The sequence below is a fragment of the Mus pahari genome, chromosome 1, assembly GCF_900095145.1.
Source record: "Mus pahari chromosome 1, PAHARI_EIJ_v1.1, whole genome shotgun sequence".
In the NCBI taxonomy this organism is placed as follows: Eukaryota; Metazoa; Chordata; class Mammalia; order Rodentia; family Muridae; genus Mus; species Mus pahari.
This window is the reverse complement of record NC_034590.1, coordinates 116,280,693-116,296,428: the sequence shown is the minus strand read 5'-3', so window position 1 is coordinate 116,296,428 and position 15,736 is coordinate 116,280,693. Positions and strand designations below refer to the sequence as shown.

The window sequence follows — 15,736 nt, the reverse complement described above, 5'->3', positions numbered from 1 at the left end:
ACACACACACACACACACTATTACAATCTGATCAGTCCCTATAGTACATATTAAATTTGAGGGCTGACTATTGAGTATTGGATAAACAATTGAGATTATTTTTTAATTAATTTTGTGTGTATAGCTGTTTGCCTACATGCAAGTCTGTGCACCACATGTGCCGTTTCCATAGAGGCTAGAAAAGGACATAGGATCCCCTGGATCTGGGATCACCATGTGGATGTGGGATTTGAACCAGGGTCCTCTGCTCAAGCAGCCAGTGCCTTTAACTCCTGATCCATCTCTCCAGTTCCAGGGCTCATTTTTATTTATAGTATATATTTTAAATATACTATAAGTAATATGATTTGAGTGTGTGTCCATGTGCCACCAAAAGCATGTGGAGATCAGAGGACAAGTTTTAAGAACGGGCTCCTTCCTCCAAGGATTCTGGGGACTGAACTTAGGTTGTCAGACTTGCACAGTGAGAACTTTTACCCTTCAAACCATATCTCACCTCGTAGAACTTAACTCCCTACTGGAATTTGATGTCACTGTATAAAATCTGGAAGTAGTGTTTGGCCCTGTGGTACTGAGAAGGTACTGGGCTGGGAGAGAACGAAAGAGGAGAAACTGGGTAAGACAGACTGGAATCTGACGTGGAGGACCTGAAATATCTTGCTAAGCAGAGGAAAAGCCGTTGGAGGGTTATGGTTTTGAAAGGCAGCAAAGGTAACCAAGGACCCAGTGCAGGCAGATCAAGCAGCCCAGGAGATTGATTAAAAGGCCACCCCAAAAGAGGGAGGGGTGCTCAGTGTAGAGCTTCAGTACAGCCAGGGAGATTAGAAGGGAAATGGATAATCCGAGCAGTATTTCCAAGGCAACATTGCTGCTGCTTCTCCTCACGCCTTTTGAATTTGAACTTTCATTTGGGCTCTCCCCTCCAGCCTGTCTTGCTTGCTTTCTCAAGATTTTTTTCCCAGCTAAAGTCTGGTTTCCCCGTGTAGGATGCAGTAACCAGCCTGTGCTTCGGCCGATATGGGCGAGAAGACCACACCCTCATCATGACTACTAGAGGTGAAGACTCAGATCTGAGGAGGACAGTGGGGCTGGAGTGGGGAGAATGAGATTCTGTGGGGAAGGAGGGGCATGGATAGAGACAGTGGGACCCTAGGCCTGCAGACATGCCCTGTGTACGATTGGATCAGATCATAATAGTTGGATTTTTTTTGCCAAGGAGCTAATCCTGGTCAGGTAGCGCCTCTCTAGCCTGTGCCTTCAGCATCTACCCCAGTGCCAAGAACATCACAGTTCTTCAAGAACAGTGGCTGAGTGAGTGAGTGGGTGAGTGAGTGGGTGGGTGGGTGAGTGAGTGGGTGGGTGAGTGGGTGAGTGAGTGACTGGGTGAATGGGTGGATAGGTGGGTGGGTGGGTAAGTGAGTAGGTGGGTGAGTGAGTGGGTGGGTGAGTGACTGAGTGAGTAAGTGAGTGAGTGACTGAGTGGTAAGAGACTGCTGATATCCAAGTGTGCTGTCACAGAACTATAATAGCAGCACAACACTTGGAAAGGTGGAAGCAGGCGGATCGGGAGATCAAGTCTGTCCTAAACTGTATGGATCCTGTCCTCAGGAGAAAAAAAAAGACAGACTTGAGATATTTCATGTCTTCTAGAAAGTGAGTCTCATCAGAAAGACAGACATGCTTGGACAAGAGTGCAGTTGTTTGGGGAAGAATGGGAATGTGGTGTAGGACAGGGGAATGGATGTTTTGTTTCCCATTTCTCAGGTGGTGGCTTGATCATCAAAATCCTGAAGCGCACAGCAGTATTTGTGGAAGGGACGGGTGAGGTGGGCCCACCGCTAGCACAGACCACAAAACTCAGTGTGCCCCGAAAGACCCGACTGTATGTGGATCAGACCCTGCGGGAGCGGGAAGCTGGCACAGGTGAGACCTAGGGAAGAACACAGAGTCCCACTGGGTACCTGCGGTGAGTGAGATCTTAGCCAGTGGGGAAGGCCACAGGTCTGCTGCCCTCTGGTAACAAACTAATCCTCATGGCAGAGGGTGATCCTGGCGAGAGCCAGGGCCCTCAGCACCAGAGGCAGCAGTTCCTTTCAGATGCAGAAAGTCTCTTTTTTAAAAAAATCAATTTATTTTGTACACTCCATATTCTATTTCCCCCCCCCATCCACCCTCTGACTCTTAACACATCCTATACCTCCTCCCCATTCCCCTTTCTCCATATGGATGTCCCCCCACCCCACCCCACCTTACCTCTCAACTCCCTGGGGCCTCCAGTCTCTTGAGGGTTAGGTGCATCATCTCTGAATGAACACAGGCCCGGCAGTCCTCTATTGTATGTGTGTTGGGGGCCTCGTATCAGCTGGTGTATGCTGCCTGTTTGGTGGTCCAGTGTTTGAAAGATCCCCAGGGGTCCAGAAAATTGTAAAAATGCCTTCATGATGGATGTGGTGGCACACATGTGTAATGCTAGCTCATGGGAGGTGGAAGGTAGCAGCATATCAAGCTCACGGTCAGCTTTGGCTACATATAGAGACCCTGGTGGAGAACCATGGCAACCTCAGAACTCGGCTCCAATGCGGTTAGCCAAAGCTGGGGTAGGTCTGAAGAAGGGCCATCTGAGCTGACAAGTGGTTAGGGCGTCAAACAAGGGGACTTAGGGGTGGCTGGGGGCAGAGGGTGGGTGGTTGAGCTTGGCATGGATAGGACCTTAGATGGAGATGACTAAGAGGTAGTGCAAAGCAGAGGCAGGCCTGGGCACTCACAAGCTGCCGGAGACACATCACACAGTAGTGTCTCCACATCTGGGGCTTAGCATGGGGATATGGGAACAAGTTCAAAGCCTTTAGGAGCTGGAAGCTGGTGTTCTTTGGGGTTGCAGAGTCAGGGCAAGTCCTATATTGTCTAGAGAACAAGATGGCAGGAGAGAAGACCAAGACCAAATTCAGCCTTGAAACTCTGAAATCCAGCCTTGAGGGCTGAACAAGAGGAACAGGGATGGAGAATGAGATTGTGTGAGCAGTGAGGTGGTAGGAGAACCAGGAAGGAGGAGTAGGGTGTGGTCCACAGTGTCCAGCATGGCCCTCCCTACCCCAGTCTTCACAGCATCTGCAGGCCTTACCCTGCCTATCCCATCATGCCTTCTTTTCCTATTTTTATGTAATCTAAGCAAGAGCACCCTCACCTCTCACGCTTCATGTCGCCTCTGCAGCCATGCACCGGACCTTCCAGACTGACCTCTACCTGCTGCGCCTGCGAGCTGCCAGAGCCTATGTCCAGGCCCTGGAGTCCAGCCTGAGCCCCATGTCAACCACAGCTCGGGAGCCACTCAAGCTGCATGCTGTGGTGAGCATCCAGGTGTAGGGATAGCAGGGTGGGGGTAAGTGGCATCCTCCCTGCTGCACTGTAAGTACCCAGAGCCACTGCCAAGCCACCTAGCCCTGTGCTCCCATCTTACCTCCTCACAGATCTAAGCCTAAGACCCCTGTCCTCCTAAGGGGGCTGCTCAGCCTTCTATACTCTCCTCTTCTGTGGCTGCTACAGAGAGGCACATGCTCTTGTTCTATGCTATACCTCAAACACACCCCTAGGCTGGAGTTGGGTATAATCAGCACAGAGTACTTACAGTGGGACATTGTATATCCCAGGAACCTGGAGGGACTCTCCTAGCCACAGATGAGGGTATAGAGTCATTTCTATTGGCATGGGCAGCCTACAGAATTAGAACTGCCTGGTACAGAGAAGGTTCACCCTGACCCAACCCTAGGTATACACACAGCTGCACACATGCACACACACGCGCGCGCACACACACACACACACACAAGCCTGAGGGTCCTCACCAGTTCTGAGTGTGTTTTCAGAGCCACCTATATTCTGATTGCTCCTTTTCTTTTCTTTTTCTCCCTCCTCCCCAAGGCAAGGTCTCTCTGTGTAGTACTGGCTGTCTTGGAACTCATTCTGTAAACCAGGCTGGCCTCAAACATAGAGATCCACCTGCCTCTGCCTCCCCAGTCCCCAGTGCTGGGATTAAAGGCATGCGCCACCATGCCCAACTCAGTTGTTTCTTTTCTGAACAGAGTGGCTAGATACCGAAGAAGAATGGGTTTCTGAGCCACTTAGAATGGGAGGAGGTAGCCCTTAAATAATTGAGCCACCAGGATGGGAAGTCAGGCAGTTGTGCCCTGGGACCCGTGATGAGCACAGCTGCAACCCTGAGCCAGCTGTACTTGATCTTGCTAAGTAGACTCCATCAAGACCCTCTCTTATCTGTGCCTTTGCCACATTGCTCTGCTTCTGGGCCCTTTAAGAAGCAGATAGATGTGGGCTTCTGAGATGGCTCAGCAGGGAAGAGCACCGACTGCTCTTCCGAAGGTCCTGATTTCAAATCCCAGCATGGTGGCTCACAACCACCTGTAATGAGATCTGATGCCCTCTTCTGGTGTGTCTGAAAACAGCTACAGTGTACTTATAAATAATAATAATAAGTAAATAACTTTTTAAAAAAAGAAGCAGATAGATGGAACTGGAGAAGAGTATCTCCAGGCCCTTGATGGAGAGGCGGCAGGCACGATGGTGGTATTCAGTGTTCAAGGGTCCTAAGGGTCTCTATCTTACTCTCTCCACAGGTTCAAGGCCTGGGCCCCACCTTTAAGCTCACACTTCACCTGCAGAATACCTCAACGGCTCGGCCAGTCCTGGGACTAGAGGTCTGCTTCCTGTACAATGAGGCGCTCTATGCCCTGCCTCGGGCCTTCTTTAAGGTACTAGATCTCCACACTAACATGGGCTTCAACAGTCAAGGCTGGGGCTGATGAAGTGCCCATATTAACTTGCAGTAAGAGTAAGGGAATGATCAATAGACCAACACAAGCCAGAGACCAGACTCAGCCCCTGCCTCCACCGCCTTTCTCCCAGTCAGAGAGACCCCAGGAAGCTACACAGGAGGGGCTGGAAAGTAGGTGTCTGAGCTTTTCCTCTGCACCCCTGATTGGAGAGGGCAGGCGGAACTCATCCAGAACTCGTGCTGTTTCCCAGCCATTCCTGTTGAAGAAAAGGAGCCACTCTCTGCCCCAATCACTACAGAAGCAAAGGACCCGGTTCCCCAGGGCCCAGGAGTCCTCAAGTTGGGAGAAGCAATAATCAAAACTCTGGAACAGAGAGGAGTCAACCTTGGTAGACGTCACCACAGACACGTGGGCCCGAGGCAGGCTTGTCCCCTTCCTGCACCTTGTTCCCTGGAGCCCTGGAGCTGGCTGGTCACGCTTGCCCGGCTGAAGCATCCTGAGAAGACAGCCATACATGCTTTGTAATCTGCCAGATGCTGTCTAGGTACGTGGGCTCTGAGGGCTAATCTATTTCTGTTCTCCAAATAGGTTCCCTTGCTGGTACCAGGACTCAGTTACCCCCTGGAGACCTCTGTGGAGAGTCTCAGTAGCAAGGGCGTCTCGGACGTGATCAAGGTGGGTGCTGCTCCAGAGGGAAGCAGTAGGGTGAGGGTGGAGAAGACTATGGGGCCCGGGCCGTGATGGGGTGTTAGCACAGCACAGGCCCCCAGCCTTCCCATCCCTGTGGCAGGTAAGCTGGGAGTCTGCCACTTGAGCAGGCAGACAGATTTGCTGTTAGTGAAGAGGAGAGGTCACGTTGCCCCCTCGGCCATGTCTCCTCCTCCCTAGGTGCTGGTGCTTCGGGAAGGCCAGAGTGCTCCCCTGCTGAGTGCCCACATCAACATGCCTGTGAGTGAGGGGCTGGCAGCTGCCTGAGCCCTGCGCCAGCATTCAAGCCTCCACAAAATGGAGCCTTTTGGATCCAGTGACTTCCAGTGTCATCAGACTACTTCCCCTGGCAGCAATGTAGTGAGACATCAGCCCCCTGTTCCTCTCTGGCATAGTCCCTTGCTCTCCACCTCTGCCAGTGGGACTGAGCAACAAGACATGGAGTGCTCAGAATCAACTCCTCCTCCTCCTCCTCCCTCAGAACCCACCCAAGCACTGTCCCTCAGTTCCTGCTGCCTGCCACTCTCCCCGGGTCCCAGGAAGAAATGTGAGGTGGTCAGGGCGAGCGTAGCCCCAGTTTGTCCTTCCTTCCTTCCTTCCTTCCTTCCTTCCTTCCTTCCTTCCTTCCTTCCTTCCTTCCTTTCACTCACCTATTTCAGATCAAGAGCACAGTTGATCGAGGGCTTTGAGATGCCAGGTGGTACTGACCCTATGTTGCTCTTTGAAGTTGCAGGGGTATGGGTGCTGCCAGCTTGGTTTACAGGCACATGTGCTAAGCTTTCTCAGCTGAAGAGGGGCTCCACTTTCTACCCTGAAACCCAGGGGTCATGGGGCTCTGTTCCCAGGTCCTAGACGAGCCACAGAGATTGCCAGAGGAGCTGGTGCCACAAGTAGACTGGGTCTGTGTGAGCTAGATCCACACAGCAGCTGCTCCCGATGTGGGTGCCCATGGCCAGAGGCACTGTTCTGAAATGGAATGCCGAGCTAGATAGCAGAGCTAGGACTGGTGGCACTGGGAGAGGTGTGGACCTGGGACCTGGGAAGTGACCCAAGAGGCAGATGCCGACAAATGCCTGTCAGAATGCACTTCGGTCCAGGAGCCCGAGATGGTCCTGAGGGTGGGATGTTTACTGTGCAGTGGCCAGAATATGCCTGAGCTCACTGAAAAGGTACACACCAGGGGTATGGAAAGAAGCTGAATACTAAAGGAAGATGTGCTTAGATCTCAAGTGTCAGGACTCCTGGCTCTCCTCAGAGACTGTTCTGAATCACTTGAGAAGCAGGAGCCCTGCTCCATGGAGAGCAACATTTTCCCCAGTCTGATCAGGTTCATCCTGGTGTGTGGCACCCAGCTCAGGCTTGCAGGCTCCCACCTCCTCTCCAGTACAAGAGGCTTGCCTGGATTAACTAAGCCGTTGTCAGCCCTGGCACCATTAGAGCTTGGCAGCTCCTCAGGAGGAAGGGAAGCATTGCTCCAAGAAGGTGAGACTTAACTGCACAGCTTTATCCATAAAACCAGTGTCTCTAAGCTGGCCACCACTGCCCAGTAACAGCCTCTGCCCACTCAGGGACCAGGGTGACCCTTCCAAAGGGTACTTCAGGGCCCAGGCTAAGAGACAGTGGGTCTGGACCGAAGAAACATCCTCATTCTCATATTACCCATCCCCCTCAAGACAGGCAGGCACTACCTGAGCAGGGTTAGCAAATGGTTCTTTGTTTATCAGCCAGTGAGGCACAGCTGGACCACGCAGAAGGTCTGACTGGAGATGGGACGATGAGAGTGGGGAGGGAGTGTTGCTGTGAGTCAGAAACCCCAGCCTAGCCTGCATACTAAACAGGAAGGTCTGCCCAAGGTATCGAGCCCTTGTCACTGGTGCCATGTGAGCGGGGCTGTGCTCTCATGGGCCCAGGTTGTGTGTTGGATCATGACACCCCAGTCCCTTTCACCCAAGTCATGCTGTGAAATCAGAACAAAAATATTTGATATGTGCTCCCTTCATAGCTATCCATGATGATGCAAGGGGTAAGTCATGGCCAGGTCCTACCATGAAACGCAGTGTCATGCTCTCTTGCCTAGTAAGAAATGTATGCCATGTACCTTATGCACATAAAAGAACATGAAGCATAAACAGTGAAGAGTATCCAGTACTCATGGGAGTGAGAACTCTAGGAAACTGTGAACCATAAGGATGAGAAGAGTCTATTTTTTTTTAAACATAGTATTTTGAAACACACACCTATGTAATGATCTGGAATAGACTATTTAAAGTGAAATGCCCTCCTCCCATTCCACAGGACCATTCCTGTACAACAGCCATTTTCATTAACTATTTTATATATATATTTCCTAACTTGCTTCTGTGTAGACTCCCCTATAAGAGAGTTCCTTTTCCTGTTATCCCAGGGTTAGATCCCCTGATTCCTGGGTTCCATGTCTTCTTTCTTATTCTACCCTCATTGGGTAAAACATACCTAAGGGTAACGTCATTATACACTCCCTGTGATGGTTATTCCCAGCTGTCAGCTTGACTGTATCTAGCCTGAACTACAATCCAGAATTGGAGCACCCCTGTGATCCAGAGCTTGAGGCTGGAAGGCACAAGTTTTGATCTGGACCATGAGAAGCTCAGACCCAGGGAAGGCGATTCTCGCCTTTAATCCCAGGAGACAAGAGGCAAGCAGGTCTCTGTCTCAGAGGCCAGCCTGGGACAGAACAAATTCCAAGTAAAGAACAATTTAGGTCCAGGTGTGGTGGTACACACCTTTAATCTCAGCCATACTTCCTGCTGGAGGCCTACATAAATTAGGACAATGGAAGAAGGCTTGCTGCTTCTCTGCCTGCTTGCATTTACCTGCCAGCACATCTGTTGGAGCCTACTTCTTCAGGACTCTGGCTTACACAGAAGACTAGCTGAAACACCCAGCCTCATGGGACTGGGCAACTACTGGACTCTTGGACTTCCCATCCACAGCTGCCCATTGTTGTGTTAGTTGGACTGCAGACTGTAAGTCATTCCAATAAATTCCCTTGATATATAGAGACATTCCATAAGTTCTGTGACTCTAGAGAAACCTGACCAAGATACCGCCCAAGTCTTTACACCACTGTTTGTCTGGACACTGTTGTATTCAGCTCACATATGTGACATTCTGGGTAGTAAAACAAGCTGGGGAGAGTTTTCCTGTAGGCAAAGCTCCCATGTCTTCTGTCCTAATTGTTACTCGGAGGTGGGGTAATGGGCGGTCCTCCTCAGGGCTGGCCTGTTGTTCTCTCTCTGGGGCTCCAATTAAGCTCTGTGTCTGACAAATGGTTGCTCCTAAAAGGACTGCATTGATCCTAATTTTCTTCTCTTCTTTCATGGTCATCCTTTTGCTTTGTGTGGCGGACCCCAGCCTCTGGCCAGCAGAGGTGGGGAAAAGAAGACACATACACCAAGGCAAGGTTTGAGCAGCTTCCACAGCTTCCCGCTGCAGCTTCCCGCTGCAGCTTCCTTTATTATCCTTTATTCCCCACTTTATTCTGGGCGATCGCCCAATTTATCCCCCTCCACCCTCTGCACTCATCTCTCATCCAATCAGCATTCAGCATGCTCTGTACACGAGCCATGCACGCAGACAGAGTGTGCGTTGATAGGCCAGTGACTCAATATCATGCTGTATGACACTATGTGTCAGACAGACAGCACGTGATCATTCAGGTGCTTGATAAACAAGTAGGGATCACAGGGCTTGGCAATGAGCCAGGGCGCCATCTTGGCTGCTGCGCTTCCCACATCTCCCCCTTTCTGTTTAATCAAAATGGCTCCAGGATTGCATCTGTCTTTATTAAGAGGTTGGGGGATGGCTGTAAAAAGAGGTTCGGTGAAGCACCTGTTTTAGGCCATAAGGCTTGCATCCGCATCCAGCACCCAGTAACTAGGCCTTTTTTAGGTCCTAGGTGGGCAAGGGCTCTGTCTTAGGCTATGGGGGGGGGGGGATTCCCGCAATAATCCCGTCATAATCCCTTGCAGCCAAAAAAGGGGTGTGCATCTGGCTCACAGCACCTCAATATTCCTGTCATTGATGACTTCACAGCTTATGGCCCTCAGCCACTATTAGGAGCCAAACATGGGGTGAATTACTTGACTCTATAGCCGCCACAGCTTGAATCAACAACTGTTTATCAGCCTGCACCCGTCTGCGCATGCGTATCATCCACCACAGCATACCAACACATACAGCACACAGCAAAAATCCCCAGAAGGCCATCCCTCCCAAATCCTTGAGGAAGTTGAAGGTCCCCTGGATCATCTTTAACCACTGCTGAGCAGTGGCAATCTCCACACGGATGTTATTCACTGCAACAACAGATGCCCGTAATTCTTTCATCCAAATTCGCGGGACAAATTAGCTGCACGAGAAAAATTCTGATACTGCACAGAGGTTACACAAATCCCTGACACATGGGTTACACATGACACAAAGACTAATTGCTCCAGAATATCTGTCTGCCCTTGGAGCAAATCCACTCTCTGACTTACTAATAAGATTCCAGTTTTCAGCTGAGAGTAAATCTGGGATGAACACTAGCATCTACTGACTGTAATTCCACGGCTTGTGCAGACTGGGAAGGAACAGGTGGATATCGTTGCCCTTTCTGATCTTGAAACACTGGGAAGGCACCAACTTCGCGAGGCAGATTTCGCCATACCAAAGCATGGTGGCTGTGCTTTCCTTCACTTCCTCTTTCCCCATTATAGAGAGGAGGTGAGGGCAAGGGAGGTGCCGAGGGTTCAGGCGGCCTTCCTCGCCTAAAACTCAACTTAGATATCATGCTAGTCACTTCATCTCCACTGTCCAGATGATTCATCTGAACTTCCCTCCTCACTCTCTTGTTCTTTAGCCTCTTTTCTTTTTTGCTGGCTTCTCATTTGCCTTTTTCTACTTCTGCTGCATGAGCCTTTATGACACTGTGGACATAATTTTGAACATCTCACAGGAGCTGCAGTAGTTGGCCACAGGCAATTGGGACAATTTCTTTTGAAATGCCCAGCCTGGCCACAGGAAAATTTTTCTAACTTGGCAGCATACTTTCCACTTTTGTCCGCCAGGCAAGTTTTAATTAAATTCCAAATTGCTAACAGCTGCACCAACACCGCTCTTACTTTCATTTTTGAAGCAATCTTCTCCTGCTCTCTTCACTTTTTTTTAAAAAAGACTTATTTATTATTATATAACTGACTTCAGACGCACCAGAAGAGGGCGTCAGATCTCATTACAGGTGGTTGTGAGCCACCATGTGGTTGCTGGGATTTGAACTCAGGACCTCTGGAAGAACAGTCAGTGCTCTTACCTGCTGAGCCATCTCACCAGCCCGCTCTCTTTACTTTTAACTTTGTCCCTATACCGGGAACTTAACTCGGTCTCATAACCCCGGGAGCTTAACTCGTCCCTCTACTGGAAGCCTGTTCCTAGCACTAGATAACTCTTACGTACCACAGAACTCACCGTGAAACTCACCCGTAGCTCCTTTTTCTCGTACCAGCTGCTCCTGGAGAAAATTCCCCGTATGGGCCATCAGATGCCGTGTGCCCCACACTCCATCCCGCAGAGGTGGGGCAAAGACAACACATACGCCAAGCAGCGTCCACAGCTTCCTGCTGCAGCTTCATTATCCTTTATTCTCTGCTTTATTCTGGGGGATCGCCCAATTTATTCCCCTCCACCCTCTGCACTCGTCTCTCACCACTCTTCATCATCCAATAAGCTTTCAGCATGCTCTGTACACAAGTCATGTACGCAGACAGGGTATGCGTTGGTAGGCCAGTGACTCAATATCATGCTGTATGACACTATGCATCAGGCGGACAGCGCGTGATCATTCAGGTGTGCATGGTCACTCAGGTGCTTGGAAAACAAGCAGGGATCACGGGGCTTGGCAATGAGCCAGAGCGCTGTCTTGGCTGCCTCGCAGCCGCACCTGCTTCCTACACTTTGTTTTCTAAGAATGAGAATTTTGTAAGCTTTTCTTAAGTTTCAAACTGTTTTTCTTAGTTCCTGTGTTCAGTTCTTATATTTTCTTCAAGTTTTGCATTTGTTTGTATGTGTGTAGTCTAATAGCATCTAATTAAACAAAAACTCATAATGAATTTATTTTATGTTGTGTATGTGGGGGGGGGCATCTGGGGTGGGGAGAGGAGGAGGGATTTTGTTTTTGCACAAAAACCCAAGCCATTCTCTGTGGAGGGTGTGCAGGGCCATCTGCAGCCACAGCAGAGTCCTCAAGGGGCACAGCCTGAGGCTCCTGTGGGTCCTTTTTTATTCTCTCTACAATATAAATAGAATATCATAATGAATTTATTTAATAAAACAATCTAGCTGGAAGGGTGGCTCAGTGATGAAAAACAGTTGCTGATCTTGCAGAGGATCTGGGCTTTGTTTCTAGCACCCATATGGCAAGATTCACAATTGCCTGCGACTCCAGTTCCAGAGGTTCTGACCACCTCTTTTGGTACTAGGCACCCAGGTGGTTCACATACATGCATGTGGGTACTCATAGGCATAGAATAAAAAGTTTAAAATAGAAAGTAAAAAAAAAAATGAAGGTGCATTCTACATTACACGGCGATCTCACCCATGCAGAGACACAAGAACCATAAAAATATTTTTTAAATTATTTATTTTTATTATGTGCATTGGTGTTTTGTCTTCGCATATGTCTGTGTGAGGGGGTCAGATTTGGAGTTACGGACAGTTGTGAGCTGCCATGTGGATGCTGGGAATTGAAATCTCATCCTCTGGAAGAGCAGTCAGTGCTCTTAACCACTGAGCCATCTCTCCGGCCCCCTATAAAAATATTTTAAATGTAAAAGGAAGCCAGATGTGCTGGCTCACACCTCTAAACCCAGAATTCAGAAAGTTGATGCAGGAATGTCAATGAAAGTTCAAAGCCATCCTGGGTTACATAGCTTCAGGCCAGTCGGACCGCTGTCTCCACCAGAAGAGGTTTAGAGGAAGAGCAGAGATGCTAGGTTACGAATGCAGTAAACAGAAGGACCTACAACCAGGGGCCATTGAGACAGCCCAGCAAGTAAAGATACCCACTGTCAAACCTGCTGACCTGAGTTCAATCCCAGGTCCCTCCTGGTGGGAAGAACCAAGTTACCCTCTGACCTCCACACATGTGCTATGGTACAGGTATGCCTTTCCCATGAACACAAAAGGACTTTTGTTTGGTTGGTTTGTTTTGTTTTTCGAGACAGGGTTTCTCTGTGTAGCCCTGGCTGTCCTGGAACTCACTTTGTAGACCAGGCTGGCCTCGAACTCAGAAGTCTGCCTGCTTCTGCCTCCCAAGTGCTGGGATTAAAGGCGTGTGCCACCACGCCCGGCCCAGGAAAATATTTTTGCTATTCTTACTTAAGGGTTTCTTTTCCTCCCAATCTCTTCCTAAATCCTTTATAGTAACATTAAAATATAAAAATAAGTCCACTCAAAAGACATGAATGATCTTTATCAGAAAAAAAAAAGCTTTATTGAAAATATTGAAAGCTGGCATGGTGGTGCACATATTTAATTCCATTTAGGAGGCAGGCAGGTAAATCTCTTGAGTTTGAGGCCAATCTGGTCTAAATAGTAATTACTAGGCTAATCACAGCTACAAAGCTACAAAGTGAGACCCTGTCTCAAAAACTAAAACTATTCATTGAGGAGATAATCCATGTTTATGACCTGAAAGGTTGAATCTCACATAGATGCTTATCCTCTCCAAGCTAACACATAGTCCACTGGATTCCGCTTATTTCAAGGTGGGCTTTCATTGGTGAGATCTGAGGAGCTGATTCTCAGATTGGTATGAAAGAGCAAGGGCTCCTAGGGCATGATTCCCACTACGTGGGGGTGTGGGGAGTGGTGTGCATGAGGTGGGGGTGAGGTAGGAAAATGACCAGTGGAAGAAAATAGAAAATGTTTGGTTAAGGTATATTCAGATCTCCATGAAGAAGAGAAAAAGAGGACCATATCACTACATGCAGTAATTTGGACACACACACACACACACACATTAAAATCACCCTTCATGAACTCTGGAATGCTTGGAAGCTAGTTATTTTGGCCCTGATGTTCCTTCAGCTGTGCAAAAGTAAAGCAGATTCAAAGACCAGGCCTCTCTGTGGAGGGTGTGCAGGGCCATCTGCAGCCACAACAAAGTCCCCAAGGGGCACAGCCCGAGACTCCTGTGGTCTGGCCTCTTCATCCAGGACCAAGATTGGGTCCTTTTGTATTCTCATTACAATAATAAATAGAATTTCATAATGAATTTATTTAATAAAACAATCTAGCTAGAAGGGTTCAAATCTAACCTCTTAGGCCAGTCATGGTAGCAAATGTCTTTCATCCTAGCACTCAGAAAGGAGAAGCCAGTGGATTTCCTTGAGTTTGAGGCCGGTAAGGTCTACATTTCTACCCCACAATCTTGCCACATGGCCTAGCAGGGCTTTTCTGTTTCTTACAGAACAAAGATTCTAACTGTGGTCCCGCATACAGGTGAGCGACTTAGAGCTCCCTCACCCCCTGCTGTAGGCCTGTATCTATGGAGTGCTAATCTCTAGAGCACATCTGGACTCTCCTTGCCTGGACCCCACCCTGCCAGGGCCATAGGCGGCAGAGCCCGGGCCCATTGGGATTTCAGGCCTTCTGTAATCTCCAGGCCTGACATGGGAACTGGGAAACAGCAACCAAAACAACAAAGTGAGGCATAGGAACCCAGCAGAGATGGGGGAGGCCAAGAACCAGCTTGGCACTTTACTGCCCTGCAGAGGCGCAGTCGATCAGGCCAAGTAGCCCCCGTGCTAGACCATCCTCTGCCAAAAGGGCCAACTACATAGATAGAAGAGCCCACACTGGGCAGGTTCAAAGGAGCTAGAGCTGCCCACTACACACATGAAGGGGCAATCTGGCCTTCCTCCTGTAGCTGGCATGAAGCTTTTAAAAAGTTCTCAGTTCGATCCTCTGCTCCCTTCTGCCCTGTTCAGTTCTGCCTCTACCTGGACTCAGGAAGTCACAAGACCCACATCACCTGGAGTCTGAAAAGTGATCCCATCTCCAGGCAAAGGAGAGGCTAGAAAAGGCCAGAACCAGACTAGGGCCCAGCGAGGTCCCAGGGCTGCCTGCAGGTTGTGGCAGGTGCCCAGGTCATAGGAGTGGTGACCCCGAGCCCACTCCCAGGTGGTCTGGCCCCGAAGCAGCAGCATCCCATGGAAAAGCAGCCCAGCACCACACAACAGTGCACCTGCCACACACGTGTCCACCACAAAGGCCAGGGCGAACTGGGCCAGAGACACTTTGCCTGTGGGGAGAAAACAGAAAGGGGCTCAGGGAATAGCAGTAGGCTGGCCTTCCCAAACCCCAATCCTGGTCTCCTCCCACCAAAGAAGCTCATGCCTCCATCCTGTAAATTCAATTACTTAGTTACACCTGGGATCTGTGTTACATGGGAAAGTATATCATTTACCATCCTGACCTCAGTAGGCAGCTAGTTCTTGCTGAATAATTAATCAACCTCCAGAGGCCATGAAACACTGTGTTAAGGGAAAGAAGCAAGGCATGGAGGGCCGTGGGCTGTGGGCTACGCTTGCTGTGAGCTGTCTTGAATGGGCAAACACGCAAAGAAAGCACTCTAATGATGGTCGGGCTGAGGGAACCTAGGGAGCCGTGAGAGGGGCTCTCACTGGACTCAGCATTTCTCTTTGGAGCGAGAATGTTCTGAAATTAGACAGTGGTGATGGTTGTACTACACTCTATACTAAATACAGGCATCTAGTATATTTTGAAATATACTAAAATCTGCTGAGTTGTACACTTCCAACTGGCTAAAATGATGTGTTTTGTTATCAATAAGAGTTCTTGATCTGACGAAATGGCTCCTGCAATAAACTGCTTGCCTTGCAAGCTCGAGGCTCTGAGTTCAGATCTACAAGACCCACATAAAAATCTGGATGTGGTGACATATGCCTGTAAATCCAGCGATGACTGGATGGGAGGAAGGCACCGGTGTATCTCTGGAGCCTATTGGCTAGCTGGCCTGGCCTAGTTGGCAAAGTTCTAGGCCAATGAGATACTGCCTTAATCAGAAGGTGCCCAAGATTGTCTTCTGACCTTCACAAGTATACACACACACACACACACACTCACACACACACACACACACACCTGCCCACACACACACACACTCACACACTCACACACACATACACACACACCTGCCC

At 49.3% G+C, this 15,736-nt stretch overlaps 2 protein-coding genes across 3 annotated transcripts in view; one reads left to right on the top strand and one right to left on the bottom strand.

Moving 5' to 3' along the window:
• Positions 1 to 8,303, top strand: part of Bbs1 (Bardet-Biedl syndrome 1) — an 18,311-nt gene extending 10,008 nt beyond the window's left edge. Inside the window, exons 12-17 of the mRNA XM_021210820.2 lie at positions 987 to 1,056; positions 1,765 to 1,923; positions 3,212 to 3,345; positions 4,629 to 4,763; positions 5,376 to 5,462; positions 5,676 to 8,303. Coding sequence (XP_021066479.1) covers positions 987 to 1,056; positions 1,765 to 1,923; positions 3,212 to 3,345; positions 4,629 to 4,763; positions 5,376 to 5,462; positions 5,676 to 5,762 — 672 coding nt within the window. The 3' untranslated portion in view covers positions 5,763 to 8,303. The remainder of the gene's footprint in view (positions 1 to 986; positions 1,057 to 1,764; positions 1,924 to 3,211; positions 3,346 to 4,628; positions 4,764 to 5,375; positions 5,463 to 5,675) is intronic.
• Positions 8,304 to 13,006: 4,703 nt separating this feature from the next.
• The window catches only part of Zdhhc24 (zinc finger DHHC-type containing 24), a 6,896-nt gene continuing 4,166 nt past the window's right edge, over positions 13,007 to 15,736 (bottom strand). For both annotated transcript variants that reach the window (XM_021213907.2, XM_029540813.1), the window contains exon 3: positions 13,007 to 14,817. In XM_021213907.2, coding sequence (XP_021069566.1) covers positions 14,522 to 14,817 — 296 coding nt within the window. In that variant the 3' untranslated portion in view covers positions 13,007 to 14,521. The remainder of the gene's footprint in view (positions 14,818 to 15,736) is intronic.